At 42.3% G+C, this 26,051-nt stretch overlaps 1 protein-coding gene across 1 annotated transcript in view; it reads right to left on the minus strand.

The window, feature by feature from the left end:
- ATP8B3 (ATPase phospholipid transporting 8B3) overlaps positions 1-26,051 on the minus strand; it is a 652,733-nt gene that overhangs the window by 236,889 nt on the left and 389,793 nt on the right. Inside the window, exons 15-18 of the mRNA XM_069740644.1 lie at positions 19,916-20,104; positions 19,707-19,819; positions 18,392-18,556; positions 4,840-4,951 (exon numbers count right to left, since the gene is read on the minus strand). Of these exons, the coding sequence (XP_069596745.1) occupies positions 4,840-4,951; positions 18,392-18,556; positions 19,707-19,819; positions 19,916-20,104 (579 nt within the window). The remainder of the gene's footprint in view (positions 1-4,839; positions 4,952-18,391; positions 18,557-19,706; positions 19,820-19,915; positions 20,105-26,051) is intronic.

The raw sequence follows: 26,051 nt of genomic DNA on the forward strand, positions 1-26,051 counted from the left end.
GGTGCTGTCCAATTTTTTTTTTTTCATTGGCAAGATTGATCCAACATTCGGGCGAAAATCAGGCATGTCTTCGTGATTTGGTGTGCACTACCCAGTCCACAAAGAAAATAGACGTAAACAGCCAGAAAGGTCAGAGAGGCCCAGCGTCTTTGCACTGCAGTACTTTGCTCTGCCGTCACCAGGACAGATAAGTGCACCTGCGCAGGAGGAGATGCCAGGGAGTCATGAAGCAAACAGGAGGGCGGCATCGCAAGAAGATGGGAGGTGCCAGACCCGGACCAGTGACCCCCATCGGACCAGACTGCCCCTCGGTGAGTATAATAAAACGTATTTTTCTTATCTTTCAGGTCAGATTGGGGGCTTATATAAAGCATTATAGAATGCTGTAGATAAGCCCTGAAAGGCAGTGGCCGCATCTTATATCGGCCAAACCTGGTGACAGGTTCTCTTTAAAGACTGCATTTTGTCTTTACTTGTGTTATCTTTGTCAAATATTTAAGTTTTTTTGGTGATCTCAAACATTTAAATGTGACAAATATGCAAAAGAATAGGAAATCAGGAAGGGGGCAAACACTTTTTCACACAACTGTGATATATGTATAGTAGCAGTTCAACTCAGTGGTACACGGAGGTAGAAAACATGAACACTGTCTCTTTAAAAATTCTTTTGGTTTATTATATAGATGGCATAAACCAACACAAAGGGAAAAGTAAACACAGCCCTTCCGGCAAAACAAGAAAACAAAAAAAACCAAAATGCTATAACACAATCCATACATTTGAGGGGAGTTGACCGCTTTGGAGCAACTCAGGTTCAGTCTTTCCTCCTCGGGAAACAAACCACTGGAGATCCTCTCTCCAGCCCTACTAAACAAAGACTCTGGCGTCCAGCTATTTAAGCCCCACACCACTATCTGAGGTGGGGATAAGGTGGACAACCTCCCACCCGCTCTATGGTTGTCCACAAACAGGTACCTGGCTGAACCGTAGGGAGACTGGCACTTTCAGATGTGGCACCTGTATTTTCTGCTGCTATATTAACGTGTGTAGAAGCTTTACAAGTGCATTCACTGGCAGAGTATACAGAAATAGGGATTTTGCTAACTGCAAAATGGTAGGGACAGTCTACATGTGCACTTGCACTTGCCCTAAAGACTATGTTGGTAAGACAAAGAGACCTCTTAAAGTTAGGATTGGGGAACATATTGGTGACATAAAACATGGAAGGGATACACCTTTGGCATGCCATATGGTCCAACACCATCAAAGTGACTTAAGAGGATAGAAACCATACCACAATCTAAAAGACTGGGTGATTGGGATAAGAAGATCCTTCAAAGAGAGAACAATGGATCTTTCGTCTTGAATCAATGAGTCCAGGGGGTATTAATGAACAACTCGTTTTCACCAACTTTATATAAATTGGAGTTTACGCAAGATTTCTAATGCAGAAAACTTTGCCAAGGTATATTGATCCCTAAGGGATCATACCAAATGAATATTTTCTACTGGTTATTTACCAGCTTTGTAACCATGCATTATTGAATATACCCCCTTTTTGTGTTGGAATTTATCTTTTACTGATTATTAGATCTCGGCAAGGATTACTTCCTAAATATCTTGTTAAAAGAACTTCGAGGCTGATCTCTTTGGATTAGGCAATAATTGTTGCATAGTTTGGTTGCAGAAGAAACTTGTGAGAGTAGATTATATGGGGTAATTCAACTTTTATCTACACAGAACATGAGGTACATGCATCAGCTTCTTAATACAGCATAACAGGAAGTCTGAAGGACCTTTTACCAGAGAGAAAGTGAAACCAAAGTACAAGTTTATGCATTACACTCAACTAAGCATATAACAGTAACAACATTGCCATCTACTGTCAGAAAAGTGTAACCTCCTCCTGCACACAAATACTGTAAGTCTGTATTTGTTGCATATCTGCCAACAATAATGATATGTATAAATTAGTTACTATACACCTACTGTCATACCTGCGGCAACGTGAAGGCACATTTTCAGCTGCAATCATCTATTTCTGGTCCACGAGGCCTGTACGGAGCTTCCAGTTGTCTCTTTAGGATGGAGCGCATTATGCGTTCCATGGGGAGCCGCAAACGTAATATCTGGATAACTTTAGCTGGCATCTCACTTCGGGTTTTGATATTGGTGGAAAGCATATTGCGTTCCACAATGGGCCGCAATGTAATTTCTGGTGTTTACGTAAAACTGAAATTACTTTCTCGTTCTGGTTGTCATATGTGCCAATTAATCGTGTCATGTCACCTGATACCTCTCTCATGTCAGGAGACAGCAGATCTGTGTGGTTTTTACCCCACGCATGTTGTTAACCTGCATCAGTGGTCTGTGCTGGGTATCTCCTATTGTTGAAAGGCCTCAGGAACTGCCCTTTGGGGATACCCCTCCTGAGGATTAGTGGGTCCATGCAGCATGTATGGAGCTTCCGGTGATCTCTTCAGGCTGGAGTGCATTATGCATTCCACGGCGAGCCGCAAATGTAATATCCAGTTAACTTTAGCTGGCGTCTCACTTCCGGCTTTGGTGGAACGCATATTGCATTCTACAATGGGCCACAATGCAATTTCTGGTGCACTCTTACTTGGGGCGTTTTCTTCCAGCTTCAGACCGGTGGGAATACTCAAAAAGGGAGCAATAGGAGCAGGAATGCAGAGACATGAATATTGGTCTATCACAGGGATGACGAACCTCAGGCCCCAGGGCCATTTACGGCCCTTGATGACCTTTTATCAGGCCCCTGGGCAGATTCCCAGGGACTGCATTCTTGGGCAGGGTGGTGTATTATGATTGCCACAAGCTCATTAATTTCTTCTTGCTCTGTTAGCACACACACGATGTTCACTACAGAACATTGAAGGGCATGAAAGATTATGTCCTGACACCGGTGCCAGAGTCAGGATGTACATTGTGGGCGCAGTTTGTACGGCCCCCGAAGGATGGTATAAATATCCAAATGGCCCTTGGCAGAAAAAAGATTCCCCACCCCTGATCTATCGGATACATGTGCTTTATCTGGCAGGAGCCGCTTCTGAGCCTTTAATTCTTTCTTCACCTGATGAACCCCTCACGGCATTGAGGAGGGGAGAAATGTGTCAGGATGGGGTATCCTGCATAGATACAAGATAAGTGACATGAACAATATGAGGAATTTTCCTCTATGCACTTAATGTTTTTTAACCTTATTGTATGAAGCCTGTTTTGTGACTGCATATACCAGTATAGGTTGTGTGAAGGGGGTGGAGAATAAGGGTTGATCTGGTATTACAGACTTTTCTACCTCAGAACATGGGACAAAGCATTAAGAGGCCTATAACCCTCTTTGGACTTATATCTGACAATAGTGTTGTGCATCATCTGAATAAGCTGTTGCTCACACATAGATGTTAACAGAAGCAAGATCATGCATGTAACCTGCCATTGTGTGGTTACATTTGTATATAACATTTGAAGCATCCATCATATGCCTTGTTGCCATAGTGTCAGCTCATAAAAAAAGAGATTTATTGAAAAACACTAAGAGAGCGCATATGCATCATTACATTCAGTATGAGCACTCACACAGCCACATTGTATAGACAGGCTTCAGGAGTATCTGGTATAGCACTTAATCACTTTAAATGGGTGTTGGTGGTAGGTTTTTGTGAAGGGATCCCTATCAGGGTCAGTTAAGGTACCTTCACACTGAGCGACTTAACAACGATATCGCTAGCGATCCGTGACGTTGCAGCGTTCTGGATAGCGATATTGTTGTGTTTGACACGCAGCAGCGATCAGGATCCTGCTGTGACATCGTTGGTCGGAGCAGAAAGGCCAGAACTTTATTTCATCGCTGGATCTCCCGCAGACATCGCTGAATCGGCGTGTGTGACGCCGATTCAGTGATGTCTTCACTGGTAACCAGGGTAAACATTGGGTTACTAAGCGCAGGGCTGCGCTTAGTAACCCGATGTTTACCCTAGTTACCATTGTAAATGTAAAAAAAAAAAACACTACATACTTACATTCCGGTGTCTGTCCCCTCGCCGTCAGCTTCCCGCACTGACGGTGAGCGCCGGAACAGCGGTGACGTCTCCGCTGTGATCTGCTTTACGGCCGGCGCTGAGACAGTGCGGGAAGCTGACGGCGAGGGGACAGATACCGAAATGTAAGTATGTAGTGTTTGGTTTTTTTTACATTTACAATGGTAACCAGGGTAAACATCGGGTTACTAAGTGCGGCCCTGCGCTTAGTAACCCGATGTTTACCCTGGTTACCAGGGGACATCGTTGGTCGCTGGAGAGCTGTCTGTGTGACAGCTCTCCAGCGACCACACAGCGACGAAACAGCGACGCTGCAGCGATCGGCATCGCTTAATGTGACGGTACCTTTAGGGCAAGTCGACCAGGAGCGGGGGCTCCATAGCGATTTCCCATAGGGTGTCAACCTCTGCTGGCAGGTAGAACTGAGAATCATCCTTTTTTCCCTAGACTTTTTTCATTGTGAATATAAAAGCATACATTACTATTTAATATTTGCTACCTGACTGTACTGATCCCCTCAGAATGTGTCTAGAGACAGCTCTTTTATTCTGTTTTTAAATTAATCCATAAAAGGTATTTTTTTGTGTTTTTTTTTCTTTTTGGTTAATTACGGTAATTGGACCCTATTTATATATCTATCTTTCAGTTTTTCTTTGAATTTTTTGAAGAGACAGGTATGATATTTTGGATACAGATAAGTTTATAGGAATTTATATATAAACAAGCACAGTAATCTACAGGAAATAATTTATGCAATACATCTTTTCTCATTGCCTACCTTGCTTATCTCCAGTTAGCACCCACACTTTAATATTTCCATTTTTTAGAAGCTGTATTGTTTCTGGAACATGGTCTTGCAGCCTATCTTCAATTGCTGTAGCTCCAAGTAACTAGGGGAAGAGAAATGGAGCATCAGGTAACAATTTACTTCATATATCATAAAACATGTCTGTTCTTCACCATTTATTATTTTCATTAACAAAACCAAGTGAAGTTTCTCTATTAGCTTCAGTGATTATAATTGATTGGGACTTAGGCTATGTGCACACATTGAGGAATGGGGGGAAGAATTTTCTGCACAAAATCCGCATCTCCTGGCAGAAACCGCAGGTGCAGATTGGCCGCGGATTTTGTGCGGTTTTTATGCGGAATTGATGCGGATTTTGTGAGGATTTTCTGCGGTTTTCACCACTGCGGATTTCTATAATGGAAGGGTGCAGAAATGCTGCAGATCCGCACAAAGGAAGTAGCATGCACTTCTTTAAATCCGCAGCGTTTTCGCGCGGATTTTTCCGCACCATCTGCACAGCTTTTTTTTACAATTGATTCACATTGTACTATAAATCACAGTGCGGATCTGCAGCGTTTCTGCGTGGAAAAATCCGCTGTGTGCACGAAATCCGCATCGTGTGCACATAGCCTTAGGGCTCCTTTCCACTTGCGAGATATACGGCCTTGTCTCACAAGTTAAAACCCTCCTCTGGCGCCAGCACTTGGGAGCGGAGCGTGCAGCTCCGTGTGTTGCTATGCGGCTGCACGCTCCGCTCTGGAGTGCCGGCGCCAGAGGAGGGTTTTAACCTGCAGGACTCGGACGTATGTCTCACAAGTGGAAAGGAGCCCTAGACTGACTGAAATATTTAGCACAAACTTGGGGCTCTGCTCCTGGATCCTGACAAATCCAAGGTTTTCAGCCTTCCAGCTATCAAATATCATTCACGCAGGCCCTTTGAAAGGTGAGCACCATCAGCAGCATGGAAAGCAAACTACCAATGGAGCCAATATGTCACACAGTTGAAATCAGAAGGAGCAACAGATACGGCTTCCCTGCACTCCAGTTAAAGAAAAATATCAGAGCAGCTACAGCAAAATTAGAGCACTTTTTCCACTCCATACCTGGCCTTCGCGCACATCATACAATGCTGCAAGATTCAAGAATATTCCCTAACGCCTCCTTCATGCATCCGTAGAAAAACGGTATCAGAAAAACAGTACCGGTGTCATCACTGTTTAGGGCAGGCGGGAGAGGGCCCATTCACCATCGGGGACAATGGCGCGCTATGGGAGCCCGGTGCCAGTGCTAGAGCCCGCGAGTGGGCTCCCCCACCACTTGCTCATGACCCCAGTACTTGTGATACTTACCTCTCCACTTTCCTCCACTGTAGCGTCTTCTGCATCTTCTGACTGTGCCTTTTCAAATCAGAGGGCGTGATGACGTGACTAGTGTGCTTCCTGTGCCTGAGAGGGCACAATGAAGAGAGTCGGAGTATGCTGATGCTGTGAAGCCTGGAGCACAGCAGTGGCCAGCGAGGAGAGGCGAGCATTTAATTTTTTGTTTTATGTTTGGAGCAATATATGGGGACCATTATATATAGAACATTATATGGGGCCCATCAAACACTAGAGCATCATATATAGGGCCCATTATATATGGACATTATATGGGGCCCATAATTTACTGGAGCATCATATGGGGCCCATTATATATGGAGCATCATATGTTGCCATTATATACAGTATGAAGCATCATATAGGGCTCGTTATATATGGAGCATCATATGGGGCCCATTATATATGGAGCATCATATGAGGCCCATTATATATGGACTAGATGGTGGCCCGATTCTAACGCATCGGATATTCTAAAATATGCATGTCCACATAGTATATAGCACAGCCACGTAGTATATTGCCCAGCCACGTAGTATATTGCCCAGTCACATATTATATATTGCCCAGCCACGTAGTATATTGCCCAGTGACATAGTATATTGCCCAGCCACGTAGTATATTGCCCAGTCACGTAGTATATTGCCCAGCCACACAGTATGTAGCATATTGCCCAGCCACGTAGTATATTGCCCAGTCACGTATATTGCCCAGTCACTAAGTATATTGCCCAGCCACATAATATATTGCCCAGTCACGTAGTATATTGCCCATTCACGTTGCCCAGCCACGTAGTATATTGCCCAGTCACGTAGTATATTGCACAGCCCACGTAGTATATAGCACAGCCCATGTAGTATGTAGCACAGCACAGCCCACGTAGTATATTGCCCAGCTACGTTGCACAGCCCACGTAGTATATTGCACAGCTCATGTAGTATATTGCCCAGCCCACGTAGTATAAAGCAATGTGGGCATCATATCCCTGTTAAAAAAAAAGAATTAAAATAAAAAATAGTTATATACTCACCTTCCGGAGCCCCCAGATCCAAGCGAAGCGGTTACCGACGCTCCTCCCGCGCTCCCGTCTCAAGAGTGCATTGCGGTCTCACGAAATGATGACATAGCATCATCTCACGAGATCGCAGCATGGACAGGTTACCAAAGCGTCGCGAGCGGGAAAGGCCTGTTGTGGATCCGAGGGGCCGACGGACGGTGAGTATGCAACGATTTTTTTTAATTATTATTATTTTTAACATTAGATCTTTTTACTATTGATGCCGCATAGGCAGCGTCAATAGTAAAAAGTTGGGGACACACAGGGTTGAACAAGCCTGGCTTGAAAATTTGTATACGTCAAAAACCAATAGACCAAAGTACCAGCATAAGCAAGTTTTTGAAAAATGAAGAAACGTTAAAACGTAGCTTTTATTAAATTTCCTAATAAAATATAAACATACAGTGCCAATAAGGTGCTAGTGCTGACAGTTACAAAAAACACAAAAACAAACCATAAAATGCCTCACTGCCTCAGATTACCATGAAGAACCAATAATGGTCTCTTTTAACCCCTTTACCCTCAAGGGTGGTTTGCACGTTATGGACCGGGCCAATTTTTACAATTCTGACCACTGTCCCTTTATGAGGTTATAACTCTGGAACGCTTCAACGGATCCCGGTGATTCTGACAAAGTTTTATCATGACATATTGTCCTTCATGATAGTGGTAAAATTTCTTTGATATTACCTGCGTTTACTTGTGAAAAAAATGGAAATTTGGCAAAACTTTTGAAAATTTTGCAATTTTCCAACTTTGAATTTTTATGCAATTAAATTACAGAGATGTGTCACACAAAATACTTAATAAGTAACATTTTCCACATGTCTACTTTACATCAGCACAATTTTGAAACCAAAATTTTTTTTTGTTAGGGAGTTATAAGGGTTAAAAGTTGACGAGTAATTTCTCATTTTTACAACACCATTTTTTTTTTTAGGGACCACATCTCATTTGAAGTCATTTTGAGGGGTCTATATGATATAAAATACCCAAGTGTGACACCGTTCTAAAAACTGCACCCATCAAGGTGCTCAAAACCACATTCATGAAGTTTATTAACCCTTCAGGTGTTTTACAGGAATTTTTGGAATGTTTAATAAGTAAAAATGAACATTTAACTTTTTTTCACAGAAAATTTAATTCAGCTCCAATTTGTTTTATTTTACCAAGGGAAACAGGAGACAATTGACCCAAAACGTTGTTGTACAATTTGTCCTGAGTACGCTGATACCCCACATGTGGGGGTAAACCACTGTTTGGGCGCATGACAGAGCTTGGAAGCGAGGGAGCGCCATTTGACTTTTCAATGCAAAATTGACTGGAATTGAGATGGGACTGTCTCTGAACCCTGTTCACACAGGTTATATACAGATGATCAGGTTTTTAAATACATCAGATAGGGATTGCATACATTAGTTAGGACTGCTCTGATAAGGGTATACCGTGAAGATTGGTAGAGCAGCTTAGTATACATTTTTTGCAAAAAACGTATCAACCAAATACCCTGTTTTTTACATGTTTTTTACATCTTTTACTAGCACTTGCGGATTACTGCAACATTTTTTCAAACTGAGTGTTTTTGGTTTTACTATTCTCTTTTGTGTCTTCAGGTTTCTTGGTGGTGTGTGAACATGATCATACAGACTTGTTCACTGTGCAAGTAGCCCATGTGTTCCTGTTTCCATAATTGTTCTCTTGTGTCTACAAGACTGGGGAGTTCCACCACTCCTCTTGGGCTATCTGCACAAAAGCTGTTCTACCCTGTATGCACACATGGATTTTTCCTCTCTGAACCCTGTTCACACAGGTTATATACAGATGATCAGGTTTTTAAATACATCAGATAGGGATTGCATACATTAGTTAGGACTGCTCTGATAAGGGTATACCGTGAAGATTGGTAGAGCAGCTTAGTATACATTTTTTGCAAAAAACGTATCAACCAAATACCCTGTTTTTTACATGTTTTTTACATCTTTTACTAGCACTTGCGGATTACTGCAACATTTTTTCAAACTGAGTGTTTTTGGTTTTACTATTCTCTTTTGTGTCTTCAGGTTTCTTGGTGGTGTGTGAACATGATCATACAGACTTGTTCACTGTGCAAGTAGCCCATGTGTTCCTGTTTCCATAATTGTTCTCTTGTGTCTACAAGACTGGGGAGTTCCACCACTCCTCTTGGGCTATCTGCACAAAAGCTGTTCTACCCTGTATGCACACATGGATTTTTCCTCTCTGAACCCAGTTCACACAGGTTATATACAGATGATCAGGTTTTTAAATACATCAGATAGGGATTGCATACATTAGTTAGGACTGCTCTGATAAGGGTATACCGTGAAGATTGGTAGAGCAGCTTAGTATACATTTTTTGCAAAAAACGTATCAACCAAATACCCTGTTTTTTACATGTTTTTTACATCTTTTACTAGCACTTGCGGATTACTGCAACATTTTTTCAAACTGAGTGTTTTTGGTTTTACTATTCTCTTTTGTGTCTTCAGGTTTCTTGGTGGTGTGTGAACATGATCATACAGACTTGTTCACTGTGCAAGTAGCCCATGTGTTCCTGTTTCCATAATTGTTCTCTTGCGTCTACAAGACTGGGGAGTTCCACCACTCCTCTTGGGCTATCTGCACAAAAGCTGTTCTACCCTGTATGCACACATGGATTTTTCCTCTCTGAACCCTGTTCACACAGGTTATATACAGATGATCAGGTTTTTAAATACATCAGATAGGGATTGCATACATTAGTTAGGACTGCTCTGATAAGGGTATACCGTGAAGATTGGTAGAGCAGCTCAGTATACATTTTTTGCAAAAAACGTATCAACCAAATACCCTGTTTTTTACATGTTTTTTACATCTTTTACTAGCACTTGCGGATTACTGCAACATTTTTTCAAACTGAGTGTTTTTGGTTTTACTATTCTCTTTTGTGTCTTCAGGTTTCTTGGTGGTGTGTGAACATGATCATACAGACTTGTTCACTGTGCAAGTAGCCCATGTGTTCCTGTTTCCATAATTGTTCTCTTGTGTCTACAAGACTGGGGAGTTCCACCACTCCTCTTGGGCTATCTGCACAAAAGCTGTTCTACCCTGTATGCACACATGGATTTTTCCTCTCTGAACCCTGTTCACACAGGTTATATACAGATGATCAGGTTTTTAAATACATCAGATAGGGATTGCATACATTAGTTAGGACTGCTCTGATAAGGGTATACCGCGAAGATAGGTAGAGCAGCTTAGTATACATTTTTTGCAAAAAACGTATCAACCAAATACCCTGTTTTTTACATGTTTTTTACATCTTTTACTAGCACTTGCGGATTACTGCAACATTTTTTCAAACTGAGTGTTTTTGGTTTTACTATTCTCTTTTGTGTCTTCAGGTTTCTTGGTGGTGTGTGAACATGATCATACAGACTTGTTCACTGTGCAAGTAGCCCATGTGTTCCTGTTTCCTGGTGGTTAGGAGCACCCGGAACGACCTGATGGTTAAACTCACACAGGACAAGCTCTGGGAAGTGGGAGCTCTGCTGACTGCAACCCCTAATCCTATCACACAACTAGAAATAGCCGTGGAGCGTACCTAACACGACCTAGACGCCTCTTCACAGCCTAAGAGCTAACTAGCCCTAAAGATAGAAAATAAAGCCTACCTTGCCTCAGAGAAATTCCCCAAAGGAAAAGGCAGCCCCCCACATATATTGACTGTGAGTTAAGATGAAAGTCACAAACACAGAAATGAAACAGGTTTCAGCAAAGGGAGGCCAGACTTACTAAACAGACTGAGGATAGGAAAGGTATCTTTGTGGTCAGCACAAAACCCTACAAAAAGACCACGCAGAGTGCGCAAAAAGACCTCCGCACCGACTCACGGTGCGGAGGTGCCACTCTGCATCCCAGAGCTTTCAGCTAGCAAGGCAAGATCATCAAAGCCAGCTGGACAAGGAAACAATGAACAAATAATTAACTAGCAGGGACTTAGCTTCTGCTGGAGTAGACAGGTCACCAGAAAGATCCAAGAGCGAACTGAACCAGTACAAGAACATTGACAGCTGGCATGGAGTAACGATCTGAGTGGAGTTAAATAGAACAGCCAGCCAAAGAATAAACTACGTCACCAGTGGAAGGAACCTCAGAAGCAGCAGCTCCACTCACAGCCACCAGAGGAATTCCATGGACAGAACTCGCCGAAGTACCATTCATGACCACAGGAGGGAGTTCGATAACAGAATTCACAACATGGGACGCTATGTTGTGTTTGGAGAGCCATTGATGTGCCTAAACATTGAAACCCCCCACAAGTGACACCATTTTGGAAAGTAGACCCCCTAAGGAACTTATCTAGAGGGAGCACTTTGACCCACCAAGTGCTTCACAGAAGTTTATAATGCAGAACCGTAAAAATAAAAAATCGTTTTTTTCACAAAAATTAACTTTTCGCCCCCAATTTTTTATTTTCTCAAGAGTAAGAGAAGAAATTGGACCTAAAAGTTGTTGTACAATTTGTCCTGAGTACGCTGATACCCCATATGTGGGAGTAAACCACTGTTTGGGCGCATGGGAGAGCTCGGAAGGGAAGGAGCGCCGTTTGACTTTTCAATGCAAAATTGACAGGAATTGAGATGGGACACCATGTTGCGTTTGGAGAGCCACTGATGTGCCTAAGCATTTAAACCCACCACAAGTGACACCATTTTGGAAAGTAGACCCCTTAAGGAACTTATCTAGAGGTGTGGTGAGCACTTTGACCCACCAAGTGCTTCACAGAAGTTATAATGCAAAACCGTAAAAATCAAAAATCATTATTTTTCACAAAAAATATCTTTTCGCCCCCAATTTTTTATTTTTCCAAGGGTAAGAGAAGAAATTGGACCATAAAAGTTGTTGTACAATTTGTCCTGAGTACGCTGATACCCCATATGTGGGGGTACACCACTGTTTGGGCGCATGGGAGAGCTCGGAAGGGAAGGAGCGCCGTTTGACTTTTCAATGCAAAATTGACAGATATTGAGATGGGACGCCATGTTGCGTTTGGAGAGCCACTGATGTGCCTAAACATTGAAACCCCCCACAAGTGACGTCATTTTGGAAAGTAGACCCACTAAGGAACGTATCTAGATGTGTGTTGAGCACTTTAACCCACCAAGGGCTTCACAGAAGTTTATAATGCAGAGCCGTAAAAATAAAACAAAAATTTTTTCCCACAAAAATTATTTTTTAGCCCCCAGTTTTGTATTTTCCCGAGGGTAACAGGAGAAATTGGACCCCAACAGTTGTTGTCCAATTTGTCTTGAGTGCACTGATACCCCATATGTTGGGGGGAACCACCGTTTGGGCACATGGGAGGGCTCGGAAGGGAAGGAGCGCCATTTGGAATGCAGACTTAGATGGAATGGTCTGCAGACGTCACATTGAGTTTGCAGAGCTCCTAATGTACCTAAACAGTAGAAACCCCCCACAAGTGACACCATTTTGGAAAGTAGACCCCCTAAGGAACTCATCTAGATGTGATGTGAGAGCTTTGAACTCCCAAGTGTTTCACAACAGTTTATAACGCAGAGCCACGCAAATAAAAAATATTTTGTTTTCCACAAAAATTATTTTTTAGCCCCCAGTTTTGTATTTATCCAAGGGTAACAGGAGAAATTGGACCCTAAATATTATTGTCCAATTTGTCCTGAGTATGCTGATACCCCATATGTTCGGGTAAACCCCTGTTTGGGCCCACGGGAGAGCTCGGAAGGGAAGGAGCACTGTTTTACTTTTTCAATGCAGAATTGGCAGGAATTGAGATCAAACGCCATGTTGCGTTTGGAGAGCCCCTGATGTGCCTAAACAGTGGAAACCCCCCAATTATAACTGAAACCATAATCCAAACACACCCCTAACCCTAATCCCAACGGTAACCCTAACCACACCTCTAACCCAGACACACCCCTAACCCTAATCCCAACCCTATTCCCAACCGTAAATGTAATCTAAACCCTAACCGTAACTTTAGCCCCAACCCTAACTGTAGCCTTAACCCTAGCCCCAACCCTAGCCCTAACCCTAGCCCTAACCCTAGCCCTAAACCTAGCCCTAACCCTAGCCCCAACCCTAACCCTAGCCCAAACCCTAACCCTAATCCTAACCCTAGCCCTAGCCCTCACCCTAGCCCTAACCCTAGCCCTAACCCTAATGGGAAAATGGAAATAAATACATTTTTTTAATTTTTTAATTTTTCCCTAACTAAGGGGGTGATGAAGGGGGGTTTGATTTACTTTTATAGCTGGTTTTTAGCGGATTTTTATGATTGGCAGCCGTCACACACTAAAAGACGCTTTTTATTGCAAAAAATATTTTTTGCGTTACCACATTTTGACAGCTATCATTTTTCCATATTTTGGTCCACAGGGTCATGTGAGGTCTTGTTTTTTGCAGGACAAGTTGATGTTTTTATTGGTAACATTTTCGGGCACGTGACGTTTATTGATCGCTTTTTATTCCGATTTTTGTGTGGCAGAATGACCAAAAACCAGCTATTCATGAATTTCTTTTGGGGGAGGCGTTTATACCATTCTGCGTTTAGTAAAATTGATGAAGCAGTTTTATTCTTTGGGTCAGTACAATTACAGCGATACCTCATTTATATCATTTTTTTAGTTTTGGCGCTTTTATACGATAAAAACTATTTTATAGAAAAAATAATTATTTTTGCATTGCTTTATTCTGAGGACTATAACTTTTTTATTTTTTTGCTGATGATGCTGTATGGCAGCTTGTTTTTTGCGGGACAAGATGACGCTTTCAGCGGTACCATGGTTATTTATATCTGTCTTTTTGATCGCGTGTTATTCCACTTTATGTTCGGCAGTATGATAATAAAGCGTTGTTTTTTGCTTCGTTTTTTTTTTTCTTACGGTGTTTACTGAAGGGGTTAACTAGTGGGACAGTTTTATAGGTTGGGTCGTTACGGACGCGGCGATACTAAATATGTGTACTTTTATTGTTTTTTTTATTTAGATAAAGAAAGGAATTTATGGGAATAATATTTTTTTTTCATTATTTAGGAATTTTTTATTTTATTTTTTTTTACACGTGTGGAAATTTTTTTTTTTACTTTTTTACTTTGTCCCGGGGGGGGCATCACAGATCGGTGATCTGACAGTTTGCACAGCACTGTGTTAGATCACCGATCTGTCTGAGAGCACTGCAGTGTAAACAGGTGCTGAACCTAGAGTCGCCAACTCGTATATAGTTAAGTAAATAAGGCAGCACACTGTAGCGCTGAAACATGCAAATATGGAACACGAAAATTGAACTGCATTACTGCACTAGGAATATGAAAAATGAGAGCGTTTAGCGCATAAAAATGGCCAGTTTTATGTGTACCTGGTAGCCCCTTTACGGCATCTCTCTTATACCAGGTCCTACACTTGCCTTACCTCGCTGAGAATAAACGTCTCCATCTGAATGGGTACATGTGAGACCTCTTCCTAGACTAAAATTCTCTCTCTCTGTGGAGGGGTATTGGACCTGCTGTAATTAAAACACCTGTGGCTAGGAGGCAGAGTGCACGATCAGAAGGCTAGAGAATACATTTCAAAAACCTGACCGGCACATCCAAACATAGACTCAGTGTGAACAGGTGCTGAACCTAGAGTCGCCAACTCGTATATAGTTAAGTAAATAAGGCAGCACACTGTAGCGCTGAAACATGCAAATATGGAACACGAAAATTGAACTGCATTACTGCACTAGAAATATGAGGTTTTTGAAATGTATTCTCTAGCCTTCTGATCGTGCACTCCACCTCCTAGCCACAGGTGTTTTAATTACAGCAGGTCCAATACCCCTCCACAGAGAGAGAGAATTTTATTCTAGGAAGAGGTCTCACATGTACCCATTCAGATGGAGACGTTTATTCTCAGCGAGGTAAGGCAAGTGTAGGACCTGGTATAAGGGGCTACCAGGTACACATAAAATTGGCCATTTTTATGCACTAAACGCTCTCATTTTTCATATTTCTAGTGCAGTAATGCAGTTCAATTTTCGTGTTCCATATTTGCATGTTTCAGCGCTACAGTGTGCTGCCTTATTTACTTAACTATATACGAGTTGGCGACTCTAGGTTCAGCACCTGTTTACACTGCAGTGCTCTCAGACAGATCGGTGCTGCCTTATTTACTTTACTCATCAGGGGATTACAGCATGTATTTCAGATGGTGAGCAATCGCTGGTGTACTTACATTATGTCAGCCCTTATAACTGACAACCGCCGGCATTCATGATCAAGCACTTCCGGACGTCGTGGTTTCTACTTCCGGTCTGTAAGAGCGCGTACACTTGGCGGTTGGCGTGTGTTCATGTGACCGGCTTTGTGTAACCCAAAGACCAGCATTAGGCTTCGGGTCTGTCAAAGCGCATGCACCAGATGATAACGCGCACAATCCCCTTAGTAACTGGGACACTCTGACCCTGTGGCGTAACGTCATTTCCGGCTTGTGTGCTCATTCTAAGATAACCATTCTGCAGAGGAATGTGCGTACTGTATTGTTTAGAAAAGAGGCGCACCCTCACGGTAAACCTCTCAAGGTAGACCTCTCATCCTCTGAAACTGAATTCTCACATTTGGATACCCGTTTCAAAAACTCAAGAGGTAAAACAAGAGGACTAGGAGGAGGGGGGCACGTGGAGTTAGAGGAGCAAATAGAGGTTCACCACAAGGAGACCGTTTTTTAGACCTCAGTTATCCACTGAGGAACCGGTCCAATCCCCGGAACCCCCTCTAGATAACCGCGTCATTAATTTATCCTCGAAAGCCCTGAGTAGAGAACAGATGGCCGTTTTGAGCAAGGGCCTGTCTTTTGTTCCTATGACGGACTATGAGAGTTTTGAAGCGGTTAAAGATTGCCCAGATGAGAAAGATGGGCATGCCATTTGGTCAAAACATGAGAAATCCAGCTCAACGAAATTGTGAACAAACTTCTATATTCACCAAAAAGTGCTCAGCAGAGGGTAATACAACATCAGCATTGACAGTTGCATGATATGCGACAACAACGCGTTTCTGGTGGCTATGCACCCTTAATGAAACATGTCGTTGTTGCATATCATGTAACTGTCAATGCTGATGATGTGTTACCCTCTGCTGAGCACTTTTTGGTGAATAAAGAAGAAGTTTGTTCACAAGTTCGTTGAGCTGGATTTCTCATGTTTTAATTGCTCCACGCCTTGACACAGCATTTCCCATGCTCTGAACACCTAAGGATATCTGCTACGGTGAGCTGGTCTTATTTCCATGCCATTTGGTGCTTAGAGGGCAAATTTAGCTTAAAGGGAATCTGTCAAGTAAAATAATACTCTTAATCTGCAAGTTAATCTCAAATGGACTCTGTCACCCCCTCCAGCCATTAGAAACTAAAAGAGCCACCTTGTGCAGCAGTAATGCTGCATTCTGACAAGGTTGCTCTTTTAGTTATTGGTGCAGTCAAAGGAAAAATAAAGCGTTTTATAATTTTCGCCAAAATACCTCTCTTTAGTCCTGGAGGCAGGTCTTAACCCCCCTGCTGCAAACGCCACACTTCCGTCACTCAAAGCTTCTTTGGCACCGGGCGCCACCCCCTCCACGCTGTTTTCCAATCAAATCCGGCGCCTGCGCTGTTTTGTTCTGACTGGGGCAGGCGCTTTGAGCTCTGGCCGTCTGACCTCCGATGCAGTCTTGCAGACTGCGCCTGTGCGGCCACCCAGCTTGTGAATCCCAGCCCCGCACTGTGCATAATGCATAACACACAGAGGGGCTGTGATTCACCTTGTCACCTAAAAGAGCCACCTTGTCAGAATGCAGCATTACTGCTGCATAAGGTGGCTCTTTTAGTTTCTAACAGCTGGAGGGGGTGACAGAGTCCCTCTAAGGTTAATAGTTTTCAGAGCCAGTCTAGTGCTGGCACTGAGAGCCCCATTGATGGAAGGAAATGAACTTTATTGCTCCCGGCAGCTTACAGTCAAATGAGAGGGGTTGAAAAAATACACATACAAGTTTACTGCAGTTAGTTAAGAAATAGGTGCAGCCAAGCAAAGGTGTCAGTGTTGTCTGTGACACAATACAGCATAGACAGCAGAGGAATGACATGCATGGACATGGACAAAGCCCATACACAAAAATCCCACCTACAATTTACCAGACAAATTGATTAAAAATATACAGACTACTGCAGAAAAATGTATTAAAAATATGCAGACTACAGGGACTCTATACTGTGGAGTAATAAGATCAAGATAAATTTGTGGAACTGATGATTTCAAAACTCTATGGCGTCACAAAGATGAGGAGTTCAAAGAAAAATGCATAGTGCCTACAGTGAAACATGGAGGTGGCAGTGTCTTTTTGTGGGGCTGCATGAGTTCTGTTGGTGTCGTGGAGTTACATCTCATTGATGAGATCATGAATTTTGCAAATGTAAAGATAGATTTTGCAATATGTACCCAACTTGTTCATTGCATGCCTAGAAGAATAAATGCTGTCCTTAAAACTCATGGGGGTCATACAAAATACTACATGTAGTAGTTTTCGATGTGGGGTGTATTCAACTAATTTGAGTAAAACTGAAAATTTTGCATTGAAATTTATATTATAATTACTATTAACCTTACTTTCATGTTGTTTCCCGAGTATTTTGGGCGTTCTCGGAGATTATATTTTAGTCGCCGCAGCTGCATGATTTGCAGCTGCTAGACAGCCTAAATACATGTGGGAGTTTCCTGTTTGTTAGGGAATCCCCACATGTATTCAGGCTGTCTAGCAGCCGCAAATCATGCAGCTGCAGTGATTCAAACATAATCTCCGAGCTTGCCATAAATACTCGGAGAATACCCAAGCCTGCTCGGAAAACCCGAGTAACGAGCACACTCGCTCATCACTAGTTGTGGGTTAAAAAATGTTCTATGAAACTCAGTATTGTCAAAATGTTGGAAATGTTCTTGTGTTCAGTGAGATGTTGAATAAAATCTTACTTTTTAAAGTGGGGCTTTAAGCTGAGCATTGTAATATACAGTGATTTGCCTTGAGATATTAAGGTATACCAGGATGAAAAGCTTTTTATAGTACCTGTAAGTCATTTTCCATTTCATCGTAAACCATTTCCAGACACTGTAGTCGATTCTGCAGAGAGACACTTGCCTGATGGAATTTGTTACTCCATTCTTTATATACTGAGTGATCCACCTCTTTATAAGCCAAACATAAAGTTCTTAAGGTCTCCTGAGCAAACATCTAGATTAACAAAATTCCAGATTTGTTACGACTGACAGATATTGATTATGTAAAACGATTTTATATCCAGTGCAATGTCAAATGAAATGCAACATTTCATGTTTGTCACCACACTGGTCTACTTCCACAGAATATTATTTCAAAGACTTTTTACAAATTAATGTTTTTTTCAGATTGATTCTCATTGCTCTAGGTATATATCACAATATGTTTAACATATAGACACTATATTATCTACTATGCACAAAAACGGTTTGGCAATTTGTTCAGACAGTTTTGGTCTGCCAACATAACATTCAGGGTATGCTTAAACCCTGCTGTTCTGTTCGGTCTGGGGAGACCTATTTTGAACTTTGGTATTTTTTGGGGTGTTCAAGATGCGGTTCTGAAACTTGTGGTTGATTGACTTAAATGAGGATGGGTCGGTCGGCCACGGGTTTCAGAGCCGCATCTTGAATATTTTAAAGAATATTGAAGTTCAAAGTCGGTCATTTTTGACCAACAGAACAGCAGGGTTAAATGGAGTTGAATTTCCTCAATTCTGCAAGAAACTGCAAGAATAGATGAAAATGTGTACCAAATCCACTGCAGATAGAGGAAGATTAAAAAAACACAGTACATTCTGGACACATTGGCCTCATGAGACCATGCCTTGTTGCATGTGAACTCAGTAGCCTATGATAGTCTTCAGAGGTCATATGGGATTAGACATCATTTTTATTTTAAACTTTGCAAAAAGCTTTTTCCCCAAGAGCGTGGATTTTGCAGCAGATCAGCTTGTTTTGTTGCCAATTTGACTTCCCTATTGAGCTACATAAGAATAGTCTGCAAAAACACAGCAACATAAATTGCCATGCTGCAGATGAAAATTTAGGTATGGAAATTCTGCATGTTTTGTGCATATGATGCACGCGGTAAAAAAAAGCAGCATGTTCATTAATTTTGCAGATTTTCTGCGTTTTTCCCGCTATTCTATGCATTTGGGAAAAAATGCACAAAAAACGCATCAAAAACGCATGAAAAAAACGCAAAAAAAACGCATGCGGATTTCTGGCAGAAATGTCCGGTTTTTGTCAGGAAAATTTCTGCAAGAAATCCTGACGTGTGCACATACCCTTATAATCCTGTAAAGATTGTAATAATCACATACCTCAAAGGATTTTTCAGTCACTGCCACATTAGTAGAATGTGGATGGAGTCGTTTAAGAATAACATCATCTGCTCCCTTAGTGTAAAGCTTTATCTTTTCTTCAGGGTCCCTGACTATTAAAAATATAGTTATAATTTGAAACATGCAAAAAGAAATGTGTGGTTTTTAAATAATCTCAAGTGAAAAGGACTAAGAAACGCATCACTCACCTAATATCGACATCCTCTTACGATCACTATTGAAGTCAAGAAGTGCAAGGACTTTATATGTTTTTTCTACTCCAAGCTCAATTGTCGTGATGCTATCTTGTGTTCGGGAGAAAAAAACATAGCCAAAATTTCTTGCTGTATTCACTAAAGCTTCTTCATCGGGACTTGCTGCCTGGTACACCAACTCATCTGAGGAACAAACGTATTAGAACATGTAGAGCACAGATAAAGGGAAAGGAAAACTAATAAGAAGCAAACAGTGTATAAAATAAATGTTAATCAAAGCTTTTTAAAATATCCTTTGCAGTCACAGTCCCTGGAAGAGAATAATTAAAAAACACTGATCAGGAGACACCTGAAATATTCACAATATTGTATGTAATAGATACTATATAAAAGGTTATAGATCTTTGCCGGTGTCAATATTGACAAAAATGAAAACTACTCGGAAAATTATATAAAACCCAACCAAAACAACCATCCGATATGTGGTTAAAATGTGCTTTCAACATAACAGGACAATGAGATAAATTTATAGGTAAAAAATACCTTTATTATAACAGTACAAGGGAAGTGGTGGCACAGAAGGTGCACACAACATGTAGATTACATACGGTATCTTACAAGGGGATCATGAACACAGCAATAGAAAAAAAGTACCGTATATGTAAAGGGATTATATCCCTATTAGTGATGGGCGAGCACTAAAATGCTCGGGTACTCATTGCTCGGGTCGAGCAAATTGGAATACTCGGGTACTCGACCTGAGCAACGAGCCCAATGTAAGTCTATGGGAAGCCCGAGTATTTTTACCGCGATCCCCCAGGGGTCCTTTTAAGGTCTACAAACATCTGAGAATCATGGAAACACTGCCCAAATGACATGGGAACATAATGGGGATTATCCCTGGAAGCATTTCTGACTCCTAGGTCACAGCTGTAAGCAAAGTTGTCAGAGTTTCACGCCATTTTTACAGGTGCACCAAAAAGCATACAAAAACTAAACCAAAATGGATTTTGCTGGGAAATATGTCAAGGTACATCCTTTCCAGGGTAATGACTTGTATATAAGGCAAAATAATTAACCCTAGACCAAAATGTTCCTCCACCACTTGGGCTATGTTCACACGCAGCGTTTTTGATGCATTTTTCAACTTTAACATTGCTTTCATCCAATACAAATGCATTCACTGGGAAATGTCATTGCAACATTTAACAACCCTAGCTGGCCATGTGTTGTGTGACACATAAGCAGACACATCTTGTTTCATTTATGAAGGATGGACTCTTAAAGTCACAAAGCCTATTTTTAGAGGGGCATTATTATTTTTAAAGGGCCATTATTAAACAGTGGGTGGGTCTCCTATGCTGTTATTGCCTTTGCAGTGAGTGGCTGGGCTGCCAAGAATTACGACGCATCCCAATACCCCTTTCACGAGAGGTACAGGAGTGATTTCTGAAAAAATGCTGCATTGAATGCAAGGCCTGCCCTGCAATCAAGTCATATGCACCCCAAGAATCCTTTGAACCCAGGTACTGGATGGCCACAGTAAAAATCCACTTCACATTAGTCATTTTGTAATCCCATACTGTTTTATTCTGTATTGACTGCAAGGCCTGCCCTGCTACCAAGTCATATGCACCCCAATAAACCTTTGAACCCAATTACTGGATGGCCACAGGAAAACCCACTTCACATTATTCATTTGGTCCTGCCATACTGTTTTCTTATGTATTAACAGCAAGGCCTGCCCTGCTACCAAGTCATAAGCACCCCAATAAGTCTTTGAACCCAGGTAATGGATGGCCACAGAAAAATCCACTTCAAATTCTTCAGTTGGTCCTGCCATACTGTTTCCTTATGCATTGAATGCAAAGGCCACCTTGAACCAAATTTACACGCAGCACAATCCCCCTTGGAAGAAACATGGAGGAGGGCCTCATAAAAAAAACTGTCCCATTACAAAGCAGTGGGAGTCTAGACTCGTAATGCCCATACACTTAATGCATGGGCCGACAAACATTTCCCCATGAGGGGTACATTTAAAAAAATGATTTATGGGGATCATAGACACTCTTGCCCAAAAATTGACTGGCTGTAGCAGAAAGGAACACGTTAACCCTGGTGATTTAGTGGTGGAAAATGAGGAGATGTTGAGGAAGGACTCATTAAAAATTAGGCCCAATGTAAAGGAGCGAGTCTCCTAGATTTGTAATGCCCATACACTAAGTGCATGGGCTGACAAAAATTTCCCCATCGGAGGTACATTTTTAAAAATTATTTTCTGGGCATCATAGACACTTTTGCCAAAATTAAGACTGGCTGTAGCAGCACGGAACACGTTAACCCTGGTGATCTAGTGGCAGAGAATTAGAATTAGAAAATTAGGCCCAATGTAAAGAAGCAGGTCTCCTAGGCTGGTAATGCCCATACACTAAGTGTATGGGCTGACAAACATTTCCCTCTGGGAGAATACATTTTTTTGGTTTAAAATTATTAACGGGCATCATGAAAACACCCTTGCACAAAAAAATGAGTGACTTTTGCATCATGGAATACGTTCACCCTGGTGTTCGTATGGTTGTGGATGATCAGGATGAGGATGAAGAGGAGGATAACACCAAACAGTCCAAATCAGGAAGTGTATACCCTTGTGTGGCTGTGAAGTGGTGCATGAGAATACACCTCCACAAAAAAGACAACGTATTTGAGGTTATGTTTTGCTGTTTTCATTTAGTGGTGTACAGAAGTCTTGCCCAATCCAGCCCTTGTTCATTCTTATAATAGTCAGCCTGTCAGCATTTTCAGTTGACAGACGGATGCGCTTATCTGTTATAATTCCACCAGTGGCACTTAAAACCCGCTCTGACAGAACGCTAGCAGCAGGGCAGGCCAGGACCTCCAAGGCGTAGAGAGCCAGTTCATGCCACGTATCCAGCTTGGATACCCAATAATTAAAAGGCACAGAGGAATCACGGAGGATGTTTGTATGATCAGCAAGGTACTCCCTCAGCATCTTCCTAAACATTGCACTTCTTGTGACAGCACCCCTTGCTTCTGTGTCGGCATGATGGGAGGGTCTAAGAAAACTGTCCCAGAACTTTACCATTGTTCCCCTGCCTAAGCTGGATTGTACTTCTGTTTCTCTCGCTTGGACTCCTTGGCTGCACAACAAACTCGGACGTCTACTGCCAGCGTTCTCAGATGGCAATTTTTTTTAGTAATTCCGCTACAAGGGCCCTCTGGTACTGCAACATTTTAGTACACATGCCTGCCTCTGGAAGAAGAGATTGAAAGTTCTCCTTGTAGCATGGGTCTAGAAGTGTCACCAACCAGTAATGAGTGTCACCAAAAATTTTAATAATGCGAGGGTCATGGGAAGCGCAGCACAACATAAAGTCGGCCAAGCGTGCCAGACTGCTAACAGGCAAGACTTCTGTGTCCCCACCAACGGGACAACTGACCATGCTGTCCTCCTCCTCCCTGTCCTCAGTCCATCCACGCTGAACAGACGGTATGACAGCTATGCTTGTAGTACCATCTATAGCGCATGAAAGTAGCTCCTGTTCTTCCTTCTTCTCCTCTTCCTCATTGTCTACCAATCCACTTTGGGATGACATGAGGCTGGGCTGAGTGTAATCAACCTCTATGGTTCCTAGCTCCATGTCCTCGTGCTCAGCCTGCAATGCATCATCTTTAATTGTGAGCAGAGAGGTTTTCAGAATGCAGAGAAGCGGGATGGTGACGCTAATTATGGGGTCATCACCGCTCACCATCTTGGTGCAGTCCTCAAAGTTTTTGAGGATGGTACATATGTCTGACATCCATGTCCACTCCTAAGGTCTTATGTGTGGAGTCTGAACTGAATAACATTGGCCTTGTTGATGCTGGTAGTCAACAACTGCTCTCTTCTGCTCACAAATCTTTTCCAACATATGCAGTGCAGAGTTGCAACGCTTGGTGACATCACACACCAGTCGGTGAGCCGGAAGGGGCAAACGCTGCTGAAGCACGGCAAGAGCGGCTGAAGCTGTAGCTGATTTTCTAAAATAAACAGACAGGTGGCATACTTTCACTAGCAGATCCGGCAGCTCCGGGTAGCTTTTGATAATACGTTGAACGACGAGGTTAAGCACATGTGCCATTGTCACACACGACCATGCCTTGCTGTAGGTTCAGCTGTGTCATCTGTTATGATCTGGTGGCCTAGGAGCAGCATGAGACAGACTCTGGAGAAGGTGGTCCCTGTACTGACTGCAAACCCTGAACCTAGCAGCGCAACTAGAAGTAGCCATGGGGGGTACCTAACACTCCCTAGACCCCTCGGCACAGCCTAAGATCTAACTACCCCTAAAGACAGAAACAGGAAACCTATCTTGCCTCAGAGAAAATCCCCAGAGGATAGATAGTCCCCCCACAAATATTGACTGTGAGAGGAGAGGGAAATAACATACGCAGATATGAAATCAGATTTTAGCATAGAAGGCCATACTAGCTAAAAAGAAAGAATAGAACAGAGTACTATGCGGTCAGTATAAAAACACTAGAAAATATCCACCACAGAAGATACGAATCACCACATCTGACTAAAGACATGGGGGGTATATCTGCATCTCCAGAGAAATAGCTAGGCTGAAAAAAACTAAAGAGTCCTGCAAAGCTATATACCCCAGTCAGTTTTGCAATTAGTAGATACACATGTCCACTCCTGCAGTCCAGGCACAACTGCATTACCCTCTACAACCACCGGAGGGAGCCCAAAAGCTGAATTCACAACAGTCATCCAAAATCTGACTGCTCTTTTAGCACTGTCCACAACGTTTCAGCATTGTGCGGCTTGCCACCTAAGCAGATTAGCTTCAGAACAGCCTGTTGCCGCATGGTTGAGGCAGTGCTTCCAGCTTGTGACTGATGTGCTCATTTCAGAGATGGAGGTTGAACAGGAGGAGGTGCAGGAGCTGTAGAATGTGGGGGCAGCCCTGATTGATGTAGGGCCAGCAATCCTCAGCATCAGGAGGATGTGTTCCATCCCAAGGTCCGACTGGGTCCCAGCTTCCACTATGTTAACCTACTGTGCTGTCATTGAGATGTACCGTCGCTGCCCACAAGCACTTGTCCACGTGTCCATGGTTAGGTGGACTTTCCCTTTAACACCATTGTTGAGGGTAGGGGTAATGTGGTGGAACACGTGCTGCTGTAATCTAATAACTAGAGCGGGGGCACCACATAGGAAACGGGGATCCAACCTGGTCTATGCTATACTAAGCCATGAAAAAACAACACAAGAAATAGACCATAAAAGGGGATCACCCAAGGCAATGGATTAAATATGAAAATTACAAATTTTATTAGAATGACACTCATGGACATAGGAAACAACCACATGGAGCACACAATTAAAAGCATTTAAAATTGGTCACACATAGGACCTAGAAACATGAACAAATGGCCCATAATAGAACCCTCCTCCTAGATGCGATCCCTCCCCAAACGCACTGTAATGGCTAATAATAATAAATAGTACAGTGTAAGATGTCTGCATGAACAGCACTATTGGAATATAGGGTAAAGCAACACAACCTAAGGAGTATAGTTGTGACCATGATATATAATGCACCAGTCTGTGAATACCTCACACCAGCAGGATTACCTACGTAACACAAATAAGCAGATATGCAAAAAAAAAAAAAGAAAAAAAAAAAGAAAAAAAAAAAAACCTTTTTGCAATAACGTAAGACATTCATTCCATTTAGTGAGCACAGACCATTTTCTAAATTTCTGGCAGTATAACTCTGCCGCTTCCTGACCTTGACACAAGGCCAACAGGGTTTTTTCTGCATGATCCACAGAATTAGGTTCGTCATACAATAATCCGAGCGCTTGAAAAAATGCATCTACATTCAATAATGCCAGATCCCCTGTTTCAAGAGAAAAAGCCTAGTCTTGAGGGTCACCACGCAGCAAGGATATGATGATTTTTACTTGCTGAATGGGATCACCAGAAGAGCGGGGTTTCAAAGCAAAAAACAATTTGCAGTTATTTTTAAAGTTCAAAAACTTGGATCTGTCCCCAAAAAACAAATCAGGAGTAGGAATTCTAGGCTCCAAAGCCGGAGTCAGGACAACATAGTCCTGG

This window comes from Ranitomeya imitator, chromosome 1 (assembly GCF_032444005.1).
Source record: "Ranitomeya imitator isolate aRanImi1 chromosome 1, aRanImi1.pri, whole genome shotgun sequence".
Classification (NCBI taxonomy): Eukaryota; Metazoa; Chordata; class Amphibia; order Anura; family Dendrobatidae; genus Ranitomeya; species Ranitomeya imitator.